The sequence below is a fragment of the Aedes aegypti genome, chromosome 2 (genome assembly GCF_002204515.2).
Source record: "Aedes aegypti strain LVP_AGWG chromosome 2, AaegL5.0 Primary Assembly, whole genome shotgun sequence".
Lineage (NCBI taxonomy): Eukaryota > Metazoa > Arthropoda > Insecta > Diptera > Culicidae > Aedes > Aedes aegypti.
Genome location: NC_035108.1, coordinates 16,550,859 through 16,571,702, shown reverse-complemented (window position 1 = coordinate 16,571,702; position 20,844 = coordinate 16,550,859). Strand labels below are relative to the sequence as shown.

The window sequence follows — 20,844 nt, the reverse complement described above, 5'->3', positions numbered from 1 at the left end:
CTAGTCATGCAGGAGTTGTGTTATCCCTAAAATCTAAAAGAGATGGATCCAAATGTCCTATTATTATTTGAAGTAACCTACAGTTTAGTGGCTTCAAGTTAGACTGGAAATAGAAAATTATACGGTTCAAATCCAGTGAGTTCAGTGGACATTTCTCTTCTGTCATAAAGCTCCAAAAACAGCTCATTTTAAGACACCTCTACACAATTGGCTTGGTTTCACAAATATTTGAAATAGGAAATGTGTCAAACTTACTTCTTAAGAAAGTAATAAGCCAATGTTTGAAACCATGCAAACATTTTGGTTTCATTATGCTTGACTGTATAGAGCCATGTCTTCAAAGTTTGTACGGATAATTTGCGGACACCCTGTAGAAGCAAGTGAAAGATACAACTACAAAGTACGAGGAAAGGTACGGGCCTGGGATTGAACCCATGACCTTCTGCTTATGAAACAGAAGCGGTAGCCATTAGACCACCAACCCCGTCCGTTTGTGGATGATTATTGTTCAACAATGTTGAATGTTATTAAATATGTTCTGTTATTATTGAAATGCATGTCAGAAAACCACTTAATGGGATGGAATTGTTTTCCATAACTACTATATTTGGTAGAAATAACAAATAAAGTTAAATTTACATAGAAAAGTAATCGTTCTGCATGCATTACCAAATTTCATTTTTGTTTTTGTTCAATATGTTTTTCAATAGTTTTGATTCCGGTTTTTTGTTTTGGTATGTCCCACTTACCCCGGGTATAAAGAAATTTTGGGGTAAGTTAGACCATCGAAAATGTCATAGGAAGAAGAAGGAAGAAGCTTACTGATGGTAAACACATTTCATTTTTGCGAGTCAATGCAAGACGTGAAACGTGTCACAATTTATCATGCAAGTTGAAAATGGCACAAAACAACAAAAATTCCGATTGGAATGCTCCACGATTTTTTTTTTGTTTATGAATATCACTCTCCGAATATGGTTCGATCGGCAAATCAATTTACTTGTGATTTGGCACAAATACATCATCCTCTGAGTGCCTGTAGAACAACAGGAGTGTTGCCAAAATAGTTAACCTATTAAAAGACGTATAGTTTATATGTTTCTCAGTATATTGAGGTTTATGCACTACAATCTTCAAATAAGGAAAGTATTGAAAGACTCAATTGTCACCCATGTATGTTTTGTTGCCTAATTCCAATAAATTAATAAAAAATAATCCAATAATCCAATAAAAAATTGTGAATAATTAATACACCGCAATGGATTACCTGCTTTGCTCTTGTCCACAGTTGGTCAGCAGGAGTTTTCTCGTTTCATTTTGTATGGGGAAAGGCATCTAACTTCCATCACGCCAACCGGTATCAAATATTTTTTTAGAAAATAGTTCCCAAATTTGAAAAAAAAAAATTCGTTTGATGCTTTTCGCCATACACATATTTTTCACATTACCTTTTAGCGATTCTTCGTGCATACCCAACAAACATTTTTGCTAAATAAGAGCTGAACAAATCACTCTTGAGCTTATTTCAGTTTAATAAACTTTTGTTCAGCTTCTAATGTTACTTGGGTAGACACTAGCGCACGTGCGTTACTGTGTGGTGAGTAGTGAATCTGGCCATGCATGAACCCATTGGATATGGTTTTCTGGCAACCTGGTCCAGTAATAAAAAGTGATTGCCGAGGAAAACAAAGTGCAATCAATTCACGGATAAAAATCTAATCCCCAAATCATGATTTACAAATTATGAAATTCATAAATTGGTTTGGTCATAATATCAGGAGCACAAATCATGGTTCCTGGAGTCATAATCATGATTCTTCATAAGCGTAACATCCAGGATAAAAACACAAACCGGTGCGCTTTGCTTCAACTCATTCGTATCAATCACCCATAATTCAAGATAACGAAATGGTTCAGTGATAGAATACGTGCCTTTCAATCCGAAGGTTCTTTGGTCAAATCTCAGTGTATGCAATTTTTTTATTTTATTTATTTTTTATTTTGTCGATCATAAACGGATGCGCGACTCAGCATTTTTTGGCATTTGAATCATGATTTAGATCAATCAGCTACAAAAAACCTAACGCGTGTGTTGCGTTACGGCAATCATAAGACACCACGCTGGAATCATGATATCATGAGTCATAATCTTGTTTTTGGATTCAGATTTCTACCCGTGTGAAATTTGTGATTTGAAGCACAAAAAATAAGTATTTTCGAGTGCTTTATAGACAAATCAAAAGATTAATAGTGCATAAATGATCGGTGCGTAGCTTTTGTGTCAAATTGGCATTGGAGCGTAAAATTAGACCGTTCAAAATGGTGTTTTTTATGCTTTTCTTGTGTTGTTTTATTGGGCAGCTCACGAATGACGATTATTCCGTTAGCATTTATTTTATTTAATAATAAAACCCATGTTACATAACATTTTTTGAAAGATGTGATTTACATGGAAGATTATAGCTCAAAGAATATGTTGAGTACATTGAAGGTAACTCTTGTTCCGTAGATAAATGTTAACAAGGACGATAACTTAGTGTTGCCGAAAATACCCTCGGGGTGCCGAAGCCATCATTTACCCTATATGAATTATATATTTCAATTCTGTTTAGAGATTTGTTTCAACCGAACAGTATTACAATATTGATAGTTCTGCATTCACTTAACTGGCAAATCTTGACGTGATTTCTAAGAATAATAGATAAAACATACTTGTTTTTAATTATGAATCGTGGTTTACGGCCAACCAGCCGAGTGGAAGTTTAACAACTACTGAAAAGCTAAACATTACATAAAACTTGCTTCTATCGATAACGAGATATTATCTCATATTACACATGACGTAAATCACATGTTGTAAAATGTAATTTATAACCCTAAAATATTCAAAAATTTCTATACCATTTATACCTAAAATTATGAAGGTTTATTAAATCCGATAAAACAAAGTGAACGTCCTTCACTTACATCTATTCCAGTCTTTAGTTTGAAAATTGATGATTATTTCAAGAATAACCTGGGACAAGGCCATTTCGGTGTAATGGCCCTTTTTGCCTAACGGCATTCAGTCTAATTCGGTTTAACGTCATTCGGTCTTAAGGGATAGCCAAGTGAACGTGCTTCATTTCATCTATTCCAGTGTGCAGGTTGAAAATTGGTGGGTATTTGAAGAATAAGCGCATTCTTCGATAAAAATGTATTTCTTAGTCGTACATTTATAGTTCAAGACCTAAGGGGTGCGGACTTGAACAAAATGGCTGGGCATGGCGTACCATTGGTACCTCGCGTACCTGCAGGAATAAAATAGACCCCTTTGTGCGGTCCTTAGCCTCTTGCCCAGCAACTCCTATCCCTACCTCCTCGTGGTACTGGCCGGGGTACGAGTAACCTTGGGGAAGATCGGGTAACCAACCCCCGGTGGGAACTTTGGTCGTATGCTGACAGGGAAGGGGGGGTTTGCTTTTGCAAACCTGGAGCGTCTGTACTCCACGTTTGGAGCGGCTCACAACAGCGTCTGTTCCCCATGTCAGGGGCGGCTGATCATCGTCCGAGTGCCAGAGAAGGACTCTAAGCTAAACTGCGCACTATGGCCCTCCGAACATTTAGGGGGAATGGTCCTCCGGAAACCTAGGGGGTTGGTGTCAGGCCCTGCGAGCCAGCCGTAAAAACACATCAGCACAGGAACGTCAACGAGAGAATACGGACCGGAACAATCGGCAAAGACCACAGCGACGAAAATGGACTAGCGATTGGAAACTCGGTACGTGGAACTGCAAATCTCTCAACTTCATTGGAAGTACTCGCATACTCTCCGATGTACTGAAGACCCGCGGTTTCGACATCGTAGCGCTGCAGGAGGTATGCTGGACAGGAGCATTGGTGCGAACGTTTAGAGGTAATCATACCATCTACCAGAGCTGCGGCAACACACGCGAGCTGGGAACAGCTTTTATAGTGATGGGTGATATGCAAAGGCGCGTGATCGGGTGGTGGCCGATCAATGAACGAATGTGCAAGTTAAGAATCAAAGGCCGATTCTTTAACTTCAGCATAATCAACGTGCATAGCCCACACTCCGGAAGCACTGATGATGACAAGGACGCATTTTACGCGCAGCTCGAACGCGAGTACGACCGCTGCCCAAGCCACGACGTCAAGATCATCATAGGAGATTTGAATGCTCAGGTTGGCCAGGAGGAGGAGTTCAGACCGACGATTGGAAAGTTCAGCGCCCACCGGCTGACGAACGAGAACGGCCTACGACTGATAGATTTTGCCGCCTCCAAGAACATGACCATTCGTAGCACCTATTTCCAGCACAGCCTCCCGTATCGGTACACCTGGAGATCACCTCAGCAGACAGAATCGCAAATCGACCACGTTTTGATCGATGGACGGCACTTCTCCGACATAACCGACGTCAGAACCTATCGTGGCGCCAACATTGACTCCGACCACTACCTGGTGATGGTGAAACTGCGCCCAAAACTATCCGTCATCAACAATGTACGGTACCGACGCCCGCCCCGGTACAATCTCGAGCGGCTGAAACAACCGGATGTCGCCAATGCGTACGCGCAGCATCTTGAGGCAGCGTTGCCGGATGAGGGCGAGCTCGATAGGGCCCCTCTTGAGGACTGCTGGAGGACAGTCAAAGCAGCCATTAACGACGCTGCCGAAAGCGTTGTCGGATATGTGGAACGGAGCTCAAGAAACGATTGGTTCGACGAGGAGTGCCAAGAGGTTTTAGAGGAGAAGAATGCAGCGCGGGCTGCAATGCTGCAGCATGGTACGCGGCAAAACGTGGAACGATACAGACTGAAGCGGAAACAGCAAACCCGCCTATTCCGGGACAAAAAGCGCCGCCTGGAAGAGGTGGAGTGCCAAGAGATGGAGTTGCTGTACCGTTCTCAAGAAACGCGGAAGTTCTATCAGAAGCTCAACACATCCCGCAAAGGCTTCGTGCCGCGAGCTGAGATGTGCCGGGATAAGGATGGGAGCATCTTGACGGACGGACGCGAGGTGATCGAAAGGTGGAAGCAGCACTACGATGAACACCTGAATGGCGCAGAGAACACAGGCACAGAAGGTCAGGACAGCGAAGGCGATGGCTACGTCAGCACAGCGGATAGCGGAAATCAACCAGCTCCCACGATGGGGGAAGTTAAGGATGCCATTCAACAGCTCAAGAACAACAAAGCCGCTGGCAAGGATGGTATCGGAGCCGAACTCATCAAGATGGGCCCGGACAGGTTGGCCGCTTGTCTGCATCGGCTGATAGTCAGAATCTGGGAAACGGAACAGCTACCGGAGGAGTGGAAGCAAGGCGTTATATGCCCTATCTACAAAAAGGGCGACAAACTGGAGTGTGAAAATTATCGTGCAATCACCATCCTAAACGCCGCCTATAAAGTGCTATCCCAGATTCTCTTCCGTCGTCTATCACCTATAGCAAACGAGTTCGTGGGAAGTTATCAGGCAGGTTTCATCGACGGCCGCTCGAAAACGGACCAGATCTTTTCCGTGCGGCAAATCCTCCAGAAATGCCGTGAGTACCAGGTCCCTACGCACCATTTGTTCATCGATTTCAAGGCGGCATACGATAGTATCGACCGCATAGAGCTATGGAAAATCATGGACGAGAACAGCTTTCCCGGGAAGCTCACAAGATTGATCAGAGCAACGATGGACGGTGTGCAAAACTGCGTGAAGATCTCGGGCGAACACTCCAGTTCGTTCGAGTCTCGGCGGGGACTACGACAGGGCGATGGACTTTCGTGCCTGTTGTTCAATATTGCGCTTGAAGGTGTCATGCGGAGAGCCGGACTTAACAGTCGAGGTACGATTTTCACGAGATCCGGACAATTTGTTTGCTTCGCGGACGACATGGATATTATTGGGAGAAAATTTGAAACGGTGGCAGATTTGTTCACCCGCCTGAAACGCGAATCAACAAGAGTCGGGCTAATGGTGAATGCGTCGAAAACAAAGTACATGCTGGTTGGCGGAACTGAGCGCGACAGGACCCGCCTAGGAAGCAGTGTTACGATAGACGGGGATACCTTCGAGGTGGTGGACGAGTTCGTCTACCTCGGATCCTTGTTGACGGCTGACAACAATGTTAGTCGGGAAATACGAAGGCGCATCATCAGCGGAAGTCGTGCCTACTATGGGCTCCAGAAGAAACTGCGGTCAAGAAAGATTCACCCCCGCACCAAATGCACGATGTACAAAACGCTCATAAGACCGGTAGTCCTCTATGGGCATGAGGCGTGGACTATGCTCGAGGAGGACTTGCAAGCTCTTGGGGTTTTCGAACGCCGAGTGCTAAGGACGATCTTCGGCGGCGTGCAGGAGAACGGCGTGTGGCGGCGAAGGATGAACCACGAGCTCGCTCAACTCTACGGCGAACCCAGTATCGTGAAGGTAGCTAAAGCTGGAAGGATACGCTGGGCAGGGCATGTTGCAAGAATGCCGGACAACAACCCTGTAAAGATGGTGTTCGCCACGAATCCGGTCGGAACAAGAAGGCGTGGGGCGCAGCGAGCTAGGTGGATTGATCAGGTACACCAGGACCTGGAGAGCGTGGGTCACAGGCGAGGATGGAGAGAAGCGGCCATGAACCGAGGGAATTGGCGAAATATTGTTGGCGAGGCTTTATCAAGATAATTGATGTAAAGCCAAATAAGTAAGTAAGTAAGTAAGTAAGGACTTGAACATTTGGGTCGTTCAAATCGAACCCAATTTTTTTCCACGACTGCTAATCGTTGTTTGTTAGCTTGTCTCGTAGGAAACCATATTCGAAGTGCACACTTAAAATACTTCACACAAAGCTTCATAAGTTCAATGCAGTGTATTACCTTGAAAAGATCTTCTTCTTCTTTCTTCTTTTCTGGCGTTACGTCCCCACTAGGACAGAGCCTGCTTCTCAGCTTAGTGTTCTTATGAGCACTTCCACAGTTATTAACTGAGAGCTTACTATGCCAATGATCATTTTTGCATGTGTATATCGTGTGGCAGGTACGAAGATACTCTATGCCCTGGGAAGTCGAGAAAATTTCCAACCCGAAAAGATCCTCGACCGGTGGGATTCGAACCCACGACCCTCAGCTTGGTCTTGCTGAATAGCTGCGCGTTTACCGCTACGGCTATCTGGGCCCCTGAAAAGATCTAATCAGAGTATTTCTAGCCGTTAGTTAGCTAGAAACATATTTCAGAAAAGTTGTAAAAGACTTACGCATAATTTGGACCAAACACATATTTTCTTTAATAGTTGTTAGTCTTTGTGTTGCATACATTGTGTAACATATTTTAGCGTGACGAATCCATGACCGTACATTTGTAGGCATACTCAGACACTACGAAAATTTTAGTTTGACAGCAGCCTGGCTGCATGTTGAATTCTAGTTCGCACCCCCCAGTTCGAGACTACAATTTTTGATTTTGGGTAGTAGCCCAAATCTTGAACACTTATTCAAACTATCTCAAGCCAGAAAAGAAAAACAAACTTACTTTATCGATCCTACGTGTTTCGCATACTGGCGTTCGGCGAAATGATATTCGGGGAAAAGTAGCACGTTCCAGTACAAAATAGTATATCTTTAAATTCATGAACAAGGTATTATCCGTATGGCTTACGTGGTTACCGTACAACTATGAGGATGAGAGCTTTTTTTGAAAAACACGATTCAATCCTTCAATTTGACGAATGCCACGCAGCTTCAACATATAAAGCATTCAACTGTAAAGGAAAGGATATTTTTCGATCTTATGTTAAGGTGATTATAAAACGAAGCCAAACTTGAAATTTTCAAGTGCACAAGACGAGAGTATCAGACAATAGTTCGCGTTGAAAACCAATCAACTTGCTTGCTTGGTGGTGGTGACCAATGGGATAGATTTTTAACGAGAAGCGCTGTTTGGTTGTTAAGTCTTGTGCTGTTGAAAATTTGAGGTGTGGCTTCGTTCTATAATCACCTTAAAATCTTAGAAAATTTATAATTTTTTTGTTTTACACTTTAACACTTCAGTCGTCGCGCTGTTGTACTTTGTACAACAGTGATGAAAAAACCTCGCTTATCGTACACAGCATCAGCGTGGTGGTTCTGACGGTGACAAACCGCGCGACGACTGAAGGGTTAAAAGGTGTTGGTAAATGAGTCAAACGCTGCTTAAATCCTGAGTAACATTTAATTCACATTCTCAAACTTACATTAGTTTTTTTTGACTTCTTGGCTTCAAGAGGTGGTAATTTCAAATTCATTTTACACATTTTTTCTACCAACCCAACATTTAAAACTGCATCATGTTTTATAACTCTGTTAAAACTTTAGTTCAAATAGAAGTAATATGGGTGAACTTTATTTAGATTGGATAAAAAACGTTATCTTGGCAAAATACATCAAAATTTTTCGTTTACATTGAAATTTTACGTTTTTTTTTTTAATTTCTTTATTAGTATCATTCCAAACATTACTTTCATTTCTTATATCTAGGTGTTCTGTGTTATTTGACAACACTATCATCCTAATTTGGTAAAACAAATTTAAGATTTAATTAACATTTTGTCAACAACATATTACATTTCAGTAGCAGCCGTAGCAGTTCAGATTTTTTACAGGTGAGTTGATTTCACCTGCTTATAAGAGAAAAAAAAACGCTCTGAACCTAACTTAACCTAAATATATAACGCATTAATCGTGGCAATAGAAGATTGTAACGAATTTTGCCTGAAATTATTTATTATTTTATTTGACATTTGTTCCAATGTTTCAACATTGGATATTCTATGTAACTCATTGGTACTATACCAGGGAGGAAGTCTCAGAATCATTTTCAAATTATTTTTTTTGAATTCTCTGCAGAGCTTTCTTCCTGGTATTACAACAGCTAGTCCATATTGGTACAGCATACAACATGGCTGGCCTGAAAATTTGTTTGAATATCAACAGCTTGTTCTTAAGACAAAGTTTTGATTTTCTATTAATAAGGGGATAGAGACATTTTACATATTTATTACATTTGGCTTGAATGCCCTCAATGTGATTTTTGAAAGTTAAATTCTTATCTAGCATGAGCCCTAGATACTTAACTTCATCTGACCAATTTATTGGAACCCCTCTCATCGTGACAACATGTCTACTTGAAGGTTTCAAATAAAGGGCTTTTGGTTTATGTGGGAATATTATTAGTTGAGTTTTGGAAGCATTAGGAGAAATCTTCCATTTTTGCAAGTATGAAGAAAAAATATCCAAACTTTTTTGCAATCGACTACAGATGACATGCAGGCTTCGTCCTTTGGCGGCCTGTGTCATCCGCAAACAAAGATTTTTGACATCCCTGAGGTAACTCAGGTAAATCAGATGTGAAAATATCGTATAATATTGGTCCCAAAATGCTGCCTTGAGGAACACCAGCTCTTACAGGAAGTCTTTCAGATCTGGAGTTCTGATAATTAACCTGAAGTGTACGATTTGACAGATAACTTTGAATTATTCTAACAATGTATGTTGTAAAATTAAAGTTTTTCAATTTTACAATCAAACCTTCATGCCAAACACTGTCGAATGCTTTTTCTATGTCTAGAAGAGCTAGACCAGTAGAATAGCCTTCAGATTTGTTGGAACGGATCAAATTTGTTACACGTAAAAGTTAATGAGTGGTCGAATGTCCATGGCGGAATCCGAACTGTTCATTGGCAAAAATTGAATTTTCGTTGATGTGGGCCATCATTCTGTTCAAAATAACCTTTTCAAAAAGATTACTGATGGAGGAAAGCAAACTGATTGGACGATAGCTAGAAGCTTCTGCAGGATTTTTGTCTGGTTTTAAAATTGGAACAACCTTAGCATTTTTCCATTTGTCAGGAAAATATGCTAATTGAAAACATTTGTTAAATATATCAACTAAAAATGATAAGCTACTTTCTGGAAGTTTCTTGATGAGGATGTAGAAAATTCCATCATCGCCAGGAGCTTTCATGTTTTTGAATTTTTTAATAATAGTTCTCACTTCTTCCTAATCAGTCTCCCAGGCATTTTCGAAAACGTTCTCATGATTGAGAATATTTTCGAACTCCTGAGTAACTTCATTTTCAATTGGACTAGTAAGTTCTAAATTAAAATTGTGCGCACTTTCAAACTGCATAGCAAGTTTTTGAGCTTTTTCGCAATTAGTTAGTAATAATTTGTTTTCCTCTTTCAATGCCGGTATTGGCTTCTGAGGTTTTTTCAAGATTTTAGATAATTTCCAAAAGGGCTTAGAGCCAGGGTCCAATTGAGAAATTTTATTTTCAAAATTTTTGTTTCTTAATTGAGCAAAACGTTTCTTGATTTCTTTCTGCAAATCCTGCCATATAATTTTCATAGCAGGATCGGGAGTGCGTTGAAATTGCCTTCTCCTCACGTTTTTAAGACGGATCAAGAGTTTAAGATCACATCGCACACTGTAGCCATCGCTGAAAAAACGTGATCGAAATTGTTTTGACCTTGAAAACATGATTTTAGTACTATAGTGTCTTCGGGAAAGTTTTTCCATAAAACAATCGCTATTTTATGAAAGTGTCAATTTGGTGATTAATCCACCTAAAAGTGAGAACGAAATTTTATTTTTCGTATTTATGAATTTAAAAATAAGCTTTATTCGGGGAAAGTTGTAGGTAATATTAGAAGAAAACAACTTCGCTGAAGACACCGTATTGCATATTTTTTGATTTTCATGTACATTTGTGGAGTTTTTTGTGGGAACGCCCCTAAAAATCACTTTTTTTTTATCATAACTTGGTTGGATGATATTGTACAATTTTCCAATTGTTCTAGTGTTATTTGTTACTTTGCCAAAACGCATAACTTTTCTCCAAAAGAGCATATTTTTATCTCTCATACTTTTCGAGTTATTGAAGGTTTTATATAAAATTTCGCACCTTTTTGACACTAAAAATCATTAGGTCGCGCATATTTCCGCAGTCTGAAACATGCTCATCCAATGGTTTGAAACTAATACTATAAAATGCAAAGAAAGCCACTTTTAGCCTGCTTTAGCCTGACGGTCAAAAGAAAGTCTGAAAAAATGTTTACTTACATGCAGATATAATTTACACTTATTCACTACACCCTATGTTGGCTTAACTAGAATATCTGGCATCACTGTATCGAATTTTATGCAATCAAATCAACAATGACATCAATCAACAACAGATCGGAATAATCTGTTCAGACAGGTTTACCACAGACAAACAGACTAAATACCATAAACTCTTTTGATCGTTCACTTTTCTAACGTTAGTTCCATATATGAAGTAGGTGGTCAATTAGGGATTCCGGTTCCGACTACTTTTGCTGAATACCGATTTAACGGTACTACATCGATCAGTATCGGTAGGGTTTATGGACAAAAGGTCGAAAGACAAAACATCAAAAGGACAAAAGGTCGAAAGACAAAAAGTCGAAAGGACAAAAGGTCGAAAATGATTTGCTTGGTGGGAAATTTTTCGTTTGTTCATAAGAAATCCCTATATTTTAGTTTTATTCACAATTATAACATTTATGCATTTTACAATAAATAGTTGATGATTTCTGGAGAATGAAAAAAAATACATTTGTTGAAATATTTTAGAATATTAGTAATAGTTATCGGAAATATTTACCCTCGTGTCATGTGATTTGCCATCACCAGAACCGCTTGCTTGATGATACGATTGGCGAAGGTTATTTATCAGCATCATACAAAATAAAACAGCGGAATTACTGAAATCTTAAGATGATCATATTAAAGATCATGTAACAAAATTTGTTCATACATTTTTCTATGATAACATTTTGTTGAATTTGTTCATTTGTGGTGATCGAAACCATGTATAAAAGGGAGCATTAATAAATTACAGCCTGATTAAATAAAACTGATTTTATTGAAAGATGTTGGTGTCGACTGCTAATTCATTTGATCCCATCCCAAACTTCATAAATTTCAATTCAAATATATAGATGCAAAGGATTCGATTAAATCAATAAATAGATTCAGTTCAAATGTGAATCGATCCAGTAACATCGATGCTATGGAGAAATTTGCTCAACGCTTTGTACACTGAATCCTTATACGAGGAAGTGAGGTAATTTCATTCTTGGTCTATTGGACTCTATTGGACAGTTGACCGAAGAGGCTCAAGAGGATGTAACAAGGATATTAACCCTCTAATACCCAAATTTTTATTTTCGATCTAAATATCATTTTTCGTTATCTAAAATCGTTCTAAACACGTTTTGGGCAATGATTTATTTTTATTCACGAATTTGTGAATTTTGGTTTTTGATTTTTATAATTTTTATTTTTGAACATCCCTATCCTTTTTCATTTTTTCTTGAAGCCTCTTCTGGTTACTGATTTTTGGCAATAATAAAATTTTAAACTTTCAGGATACTTTTAAAAATATGAAATTTTTATTTTTTTTCTGTGATATATTTTATTTTCCGTGTAATTAACGGAAAAACAGGTTTAAAATTATTTTAATACCACCAAGCTCTTCTTCTGTAATAGGTTGATCGTAGGAAAATATAAAAGGTTCGCATTTTTATATTACACGTTAAATGAACCCCAGGCATTTGTAGGTTATACAGGAATACAATTTTTCAAACAATTATCAAAAATAGAAAAAAGTTTCAAAAGTCATAAAAAACTTGTCTTATATGCATGTTATGAGTCAAGGTTAAAGCCACAAATAAAATCATTTTGATTTCTGAGCTACGAAAAAACAAACAAAATTCCAAAGTGTACCCCGTCTAAAGGCGGGGTTGGGTATTAGAGGGTTAAGAATTGCAGGGAGGATCTCCAGAATTGATACTGACTAAGAATTATTACACTGTTTATTGGCGAAATCAAATCCTGTGATTACATCTATTAGAGCATTCCCGAGAAAAAAGTGTTTCCTTATCAGGATGGGAAAATCTTTTGGTTAAAAAAGATAACGAACAAACCAGTGATAGCGAAGCTAAAAATAATGATGATAATCTTAAACATTAATATTTACTGATTTATGGATTGCATATAAATTTTAAAGGAAAAAATAAATGTTTCATAGTTATATTATACATTTTAGTTTTTGTTGCGAGGTCCGAAAAATTCTCAAGAAAGGACTGAGACTTCCTGCAGAAAAAATAGTAATAAGTGTTTTTCTGCAAAAAATAAACAGCTAATGTTGGAAAGGTGAACGACGAAAAGTGTGTTGGATATGTTGTCTGTTTGTCTGTGATAAACTTGTCTGAACAGATTATTCCGACGTTTTGTTGATTGATTATATTGTTGCCTTTATTGCATAAAATTCGATACAGTGATGCCAGATATTCAAGTCAAGCCAATATAGGGTGTAGTGAATAAGTGTAAATTATATCTGCATGTAAGTAAACATTTTTTCAGACTTTCTTTTGACCGTCAGGCTAAAGCAGGCTAAAAGCGGCTTTCTCTGTATTTCATAGTATTAGTTTCAAACCATTGGATGAACATGTTTCAGACTGCGGAAATGTGCGCGACCTAATGATTTTTAGTGTCAAAAAGGTGCAAAATTTTATATAAAACCTTCAATAACTCGAAAAGTATGAGAGATAAAAATATGCTCTTTTGGAGAAAGTTATGCGTTTTTGCAAGTAACAAATAACACTAGAACAATTGAAAATTGTACAAAATCATCCAACCAAGTTATGATAAAAAAAAGTGATTTTTAGGGGCGTTCCACAAAAAACTCCACAAATGTACATGAAAATCAAAAAATATGCATACGGTGTCTTCAGCGAAGTTGTTTCTTCTAATATTACCTACAACTTTCCCGAATAAAGTTTATTTTTAAATTCATAAATACGAAAAATAAAATTTAGTTCTCACTTTTAGGTGGATTAATCACCAAATTTACCAAACTGTGTTTCAATAGAAATTCCTAAAGCTTCAAAAACTTTAGTTTCAAATGTTGAAAACAGTTGATGTTTTATACGCCTATGAATGATGATTGCAACTCCCCCACATGCCTCATCAAGTCGATCATTACGATAAACAAAAAAGTTAGGATCTCTTTTGAGTTTAGATCCAGGTTTCAAATACGTTTCGGTAATAACTGCTATATGCACGTTATTAACTGTAAGAAAATTAAACAGCTCGTCCTCTTTACCATTCAGAGAACGATCATTCCAATTTAAAATATTTAAATTATTATTTGGATCCATTAGAAAAACGTAATCCAATAACAATTTAATCTGTAAATTTTACACTTACTTGGACTGCTTCAGTCATAGTGGTGGCTTTGAACATTGCACCAATCATTCAATTGTTCAGTTAGAAAATTAAAATCAGAGGCAGACATGTCATGTGATTTCCCATTAGAATTTCCGGTAGACGAAGAAGCGGAGTTACCTGTGGCGGTAGGGTTTTTCCATTTGATTTGAAACAAGTAGAATGGGTACCCATGGATCGAACAGGGGAGGAGATCAAATTTCCTGCTACGATATCGGCAAAGGATTTACCGTGGGTAGATACATTCGAAATAGAAAGATTCGAACGGCTACCCGACGGATTAAAATTAGTTTGTGAATGATTATGATCTTCCTGATGGGTATGATTCATGATCAAGCGATCGTTAACTGAAAAATGAGAATTGTTCGATACTCTACCAGGCATATTCCGGAAACGACCGTTATCGTAACGGATATTATCTTTCATCTGCCTGGCACGACCCTCAATTACCCTTTTGCGTGAAGGGCAATTCCAAAAATTGGACTTATGGTTAGCCCCGCAATTACAGCATATGAACTTGGTGGTATCTTCCTTCACTGGACAGACGTCTTTGGCGTGAGAAGAGCCTCCGCAAATCATGCATTTAGCATCCATGCGACAATTTTTTGTACCATGACCCCACTTTTGGCACCGACGGCACTGAGTGGGGTTCTGGTAATTTCCTCCAGGTTTCTGGAAATGTTCCCATGTCACACGGACATCAAACAAAAGTTTTGCTTTTTCAAAAGCTTTAATATTATTTAGTTCTTTTTTGTTAAAGTGAACTAAATATAATTGTTGTGAAAGCCCCTTCCGAACAATGCCAGATTGGGTTCTCTTTTTCATAATGATTACCTGGACTGGGGAAAATCCAAGTATATCATTTATTCCATTTTTGATCTCTTCAGGTGACTTATAGTCACTTGAGAGACCTTTCAAGACAACTTTGAACAAACGTTCAGTTTTGTCGTCATAAGTAAAAAAATTGTGCTTCTTCTCTTCAAGATGTTTGAGAAGAAGCACACGATCTTTAAGAGTTTCCGGCAAAACGCGACAGTCTCCTTTCTTTGCGATTTGGAAGGAAACCTTGATCCCCTAATGGTGTTCAAGATCTCCTGCCTTAATCCCTCAAATTCGGAACAACTGACCACGATAGGCGGCACTCTTTGCTTCCTCACTTGAGTCAAAGAGCCTGGGCTAGAGGCTGCTTCGATTTGGTGTTCGGAAAATTTGTCTAGAGCATCGAACTAATTGCTCATTTCGATACAATTATTCATTTCACCCTTGGAAGAAACTTCGCATTCCGGGGAAGCGTCCTTTCTTCCATTCTTGCCACGTGTAGTGACAGTTTTAAACCCCACTTTTTTGGAAGGAAGTAGTGAACTCAGAGATTCACCCTTCCTTTTGTTAGTTGTTGATACCATGTTTAGTTAATAAACGAGAAAGACGTGACCTTCGAGAGGTTTTTTTTTTCCCAAGACGGTGTCCAAGAAGGATTACCACCGCTAGCTTTCGCCAACGGGTCCAACGAAAAATCGAAGGCACGGGTCCAAACAAGGATCGTAAAGGGATCAATAGTAGAACAAATAGTACTGAAAAGTACTGTTTTAGTAGCACTGAAATGTACAGTTTTGAATTTTAGCACTGAAAATACTGTTTTTGTAGCACTGAAAAGTACTGTTTTATTGCTTTAGGTAGTTTTTAAGAAAACTTCCAAGAGCAGAGAGAATTCGTGTACGCACAGCACGAAGGTACGATGCGCACTAAAATTTTACGTTAATTACGTACATTACACATGATGATCAATCGATTAGGGACACTTTTGAGGTTTTAACCTACCTTTGTATGAAGGTGATACACTCATGGATTTACTACTATTATCGGAACAAGCATTGGAAAGTAATGTAAATCTTTAAAGTCTTAGAATCATTGTATTCATCGTCATCATCGAAATTTCAACAACAGTTAATCTGTTCAAAATGTGTTCACTGTGTTTCGGTTGGAGAATAGAATGCAGTTAACACATATTCATGTAAAGTGTCTTGATTTTGAACGAAAAAACTACTTTTGAAGATTCTTAAACCAGTGACAGTTTCTGCTCCCTTGTTCCACCACCTCCAATGCCAAGGTGGCCGTTTTTGTGAAACAAAAACAGTGAGGTGAGGAACAAATTTAGTGATCACTTAATTTTGACACACTAGACAAGACTAGTCAGAAATAAATTTGCATTGATTCAATATTTTTCTAAATGAGAATTTATTCTTTTGAGTATCACAGTGCTTATTCGATTTTTTCTTTCCGAAACAAAGTCATGTTCAAGTGGTACCATTTTTCCAATGTCAAGCGTCCATCACACCAACCTACAAAAAAAAAACTCATGACCATTTGCACCGAGTTTCAATTCAATAACTCATAACTATCTATACTCCCACACAAAATCGTGTAGCAGGAATGGAATGCGCACTATTGCTGCAGTACCCATTGCCAATAGTGGCTCGTTTCGAGTTGCATCACTATGCTGTAACAAGCAGAGCGACAGTTCATAAACAATATTCGACACACTTTCGACACTCGGGGGGTGGATTTATGCCCCCAAAATAATGCCTTCAGTCAAATTCAGAATTGATGCCCTGAATGGTTCCTTGGCTCACTGAAGTAAGTGACGTATATTTAGGTATGTAACTGCCTCGTGTTCGTTACCTAGATGAAACTGGAATTTCAGCACGAGGTCGAAACCTGCAGGTATTCAAATCAAGTCGATAGCATGTTATTACTACGGTGTCAAAAGTGAAGTGAACGATGATGTTGTAAATTTTTCATTTACATTGTTTTCAATAGTAAACATCCCATTCATTTATTATGACATTCAATGGATAACTGGAGCGTAATGATTAATCGTAAGGGTAATCACGATTTGCGATTAACAATTGTGATTATTTTGTTATGACGAAAATCCGATAAATTATAATGAGTTTTTTCCTTAATCATCAATAATATTCATCACTTTTAAGTGAATAATCCATTTGTTACATGTTTAAGGCGTTTAGTGTATGCTTTCGGGAGTTGAATCATTGACCAATGACTGATTAAACATTGATCAATGATTAACCATAGAAAATTATTAAGAGACTTTAGTTATGTTGCATACTATGAATGTGTTATATACTTGACAATGACTAACTTGTGAGAAAATAACATCGGAAGGCTTTCAAATTATTAAAATGTTAATCATAATTGCCTTAACGCTCTGTTATTAACATGGTTCAGAAAAGCTCAAAATGTTTCTAACGTCAACACCTCACAGTCATCGAAACAATCACAAAGGAGACGCATGGTGTCTCACCTGACCTCAAGCCCAAATCATTAACCTCTCGTCTACTGTACGAACTTTGTAGCAAAACAATGAAAGTCACTCCGTTTCGGTATGCTTGTCTACCGTTTGTTAGTAACTTCCGAAACTGCTCATCTGGATTTTCCATTTGCCAACCACCCACCTCCACGTTTGCTTTCCGTGCAGGGCAGCGACACACAAAGCGTCGATGATGCCCCAGTTTCGTTGTCTCGAAAGTTTGTTTTACCTCTGTCAGTACCCTGCGGTAAGGAAGGGTCTTTCACTCGGATCGAAAAGGGTAATTATTTTCCCATACAGTGCCGGATAGGAGTATGTCAACCAAAGACCTGGGTGGCTGAAAGTTTGATTATAATGTATATTACATTAATTGTAAAGACAAATAAAACACATCACGACTATTGGGTTACAGCATAATTAATTTGTTACTATTGTTACTTAGTACGTTTTTCTCACAAAATATGTTATATGCAACGTTTTTCTAACAACATTAGTTATATTTTGACTCGTTTTCATTAAAAATAAAAAAAATAATAAAGACATCTTCAGCAGAGTTGTAAATCGTGCAGTTGCATAACTTGTGTAACTCGCCATAAATTTGTAACACGCTGAAGATGCCCTAATAAAAGTTCTTTCCATTAATATTGAAGCAAAATGTATTATAAAACAATGCCACATTTTCGAATGTGAACAATTTTTAGACTTCCTTAGACCCATAATAGCAAAACCCTATTTGGGATTAGATGGTTTATTTCGGAATAACGCCCTTTTAACTTTTGCAGCTTGCATGTTCCGCAATACGGCTTTACGATGTTGGGAGTTTTGCAATGTAATTTTCAGACAAAATGTTCTTCACATATTTTTAAGTGTGATAGATAGTCACGCTTTTATCCGGCACTGTACAAGTAACCCTTCGCAACGAGCCTCTCCGTCGGACTGGCGTGACTGTTTGAGTTTCCTTCACCACCTTCTTATCCGGTGGAATCCGTGTGCCACCACCAACCAAAGAATGTATCGTTATGCGAATGTGAACTCAGAAAATGGGGTTTTCCCCAAATGAGTTACCAGACCTCATGTAGCCTCGCTTTTTGATTCACTCCCGATGCTATCCCCTAACCCTGCTAGAAAATGAGAAAGTGAAAAACTTACCGAATTTTCCGCTTCCGCCTTTTGATTGCCTTGCTGTTGTTGATTATGTTGTTTCTGTTGTTGTTGTTGCTGTTGCTGCTGTTGCGAATTGGATTGGTTCTGATTTCGATGGTGTTGTTGTTGTTGCGATTGGTTCGGGGAACATTCCGTGTCACTGTGACCGGTGTCGGACGAATCCTGCTGCACAGATTGACCGAGGAAAATCTTGATGTTGATTCGGGAGTCCTTGCCCTGCTTTAGGGCTTTTTTGATGTGTTCGTTCGGTTCGGCACTGGTGAGATAATGTAACTTTTGTTATTTAGATGTAGGGTATGGAGCTGTGCTGCATTGTAGGGCGGTTCAAATTTCAAAAAAGTTTAAAATCTAATCTTCTAAATCTTCCCTATTATTAACGTGTTTGGAATATATTTCACTCATAACTTCTCCATTGTTATTTCCACATAAACCTATATTTGAGCCACATTTGAATAACCAAAGAAAATAGTGAAAACTTCACAGAACACTATTTTTATCGTAAAGATAATAAGGAAGATATGAGAGGTTGGATTTTCAAACTTTTATGTATTATGAATCACCCTAGCGCTACAATCGATTGAGTTGTAAATCTAAGTTGCACATGGCAAGACAAAACTTCAAAGTTCTCAAATATCTGTTAAAATATTTCAATATATTTCAGTTCTAGGGTTTGATGTGATGTTACTTCAATATTTTAAATAAGAGTGAGGTGGGGCAAAAGTTCAGTAATCAATATATTCAGAAAAAAAAAACAGAAAAAAACACACAGTGAATCTTCATAATATTTGGGGTAAGTGTTCCCTTAGTTGTGGGTGTTCTTATAGTTGCGGTAGTGCCGTTTTCACTGATTTTATTACATTAGCCACAGAACCGACACTACCAATCGACGTATTGGCTTGTTGATACACAGAATAGCTGAAAAGGGCGTTCAAATTGCTTTAAAACTGATGTAATATCACTAAAATTGCTAAAACTTTTCTTGCTTGTACCAATAGTTCCGGTAAAGTGTTCCTATAGTGGAGGATCCCATAAGAAAACAATGGATACCGCAACTATAGGAACACAAATTAAAAATATACCGCAACTAAAGGAACAGTATATCAATAGTGGAGGTATTATTTTTCACTGACATGCCGTGGATTACTGCGATGAAATAATTTTTCCCATAAAGTAAATGGTCGTTACTTCCCGTGATAACATTAACATGTACATTAATTGCGCTTCTTGAATTTAGGCGGTTAAATGAAGTTCAATCGTGCTTAGTACCTCCACTATTGGTACATCTACCCTACTACAAATTTTCTGAACAAACTTTTGCTCCACCAACATAAAATATCGATACTTTCATGACAGGTATACTTTATACCAGCCATAAATTCATGCTTGCAAAAAACACACTAAATTTTCATCAAAAACTGCTTAATTGTAAATAGCAGTTTTTTGCAAAACAAAGTAAAATCGTGAAATTTTAATGATTTTTTTCGTTTGATCAGATGAATCTTGTTAAATTTAAAAATAATATGTAATTTGGAATTTATGAAATGCGAATCTAGTACTAAACCATTCAATTCCATTACAGTTTGTATCCTTTGACTGATACGTGTATTTCGATCGCAACAGTGAGGCCATCTTCAGCAGTCTATGCTATGCTATGCGCAACTATGAGGCCATCTTCAGTGTCGTGTACCTGAACCGATTTAAATCAAGACAAGGACATCTTGTATTTTGTTAAAGGATGCAAACTCTAGTGGAATCAAATGGTATAGTAGGAGAACCTGGTCCAATTCGGACCATCAAACAATTCACAATACTGGCGTGTGTGCTTTTTTATACCCGCCATCTGGCTTGGATATAACCAGTGAATGCAATTATCGCGGAAATCAGACGAAAAAAGGCATTTTTCATGCAACCCGACAATTAGTAGTCGCATTTATCTGCGAGAAACAGATTTCGTAAACTGCTATAATTGTTGATCTTTGTAATGCACTGATCCTACTTTATCGGCTCCAAACTTATCGCGATAATTATCACAATTAACAAATATCAACAAAAACGTTTGCCGCCGACGGGGTTCGAACCCG

General features: G+C 38.2%; 1 protein-coding gene across 1 annotated transcript in view; it reads right to left on the bottom strand.

Moving 5' to 3' along the window:
• LOC5575738 (AF4/FMR2 family member 4) overlaps positions 1-20,844 on the bottom strand; it is a 66,408-nt gene that overhangs the window by 28,900 nt on the left and 16,664 nt on the right. Inside the window, exon 2 of the mRNA XM_021840025.1 lies at positions 18,749-19,019. Within this exon, the coding sequence (XP_021695717.1) occupies positions 18,749-19,019 (271 nt within the window). The remainder of the gene's footprint in view (positions 1-18,748; positions 19,020-20,844) is intronic.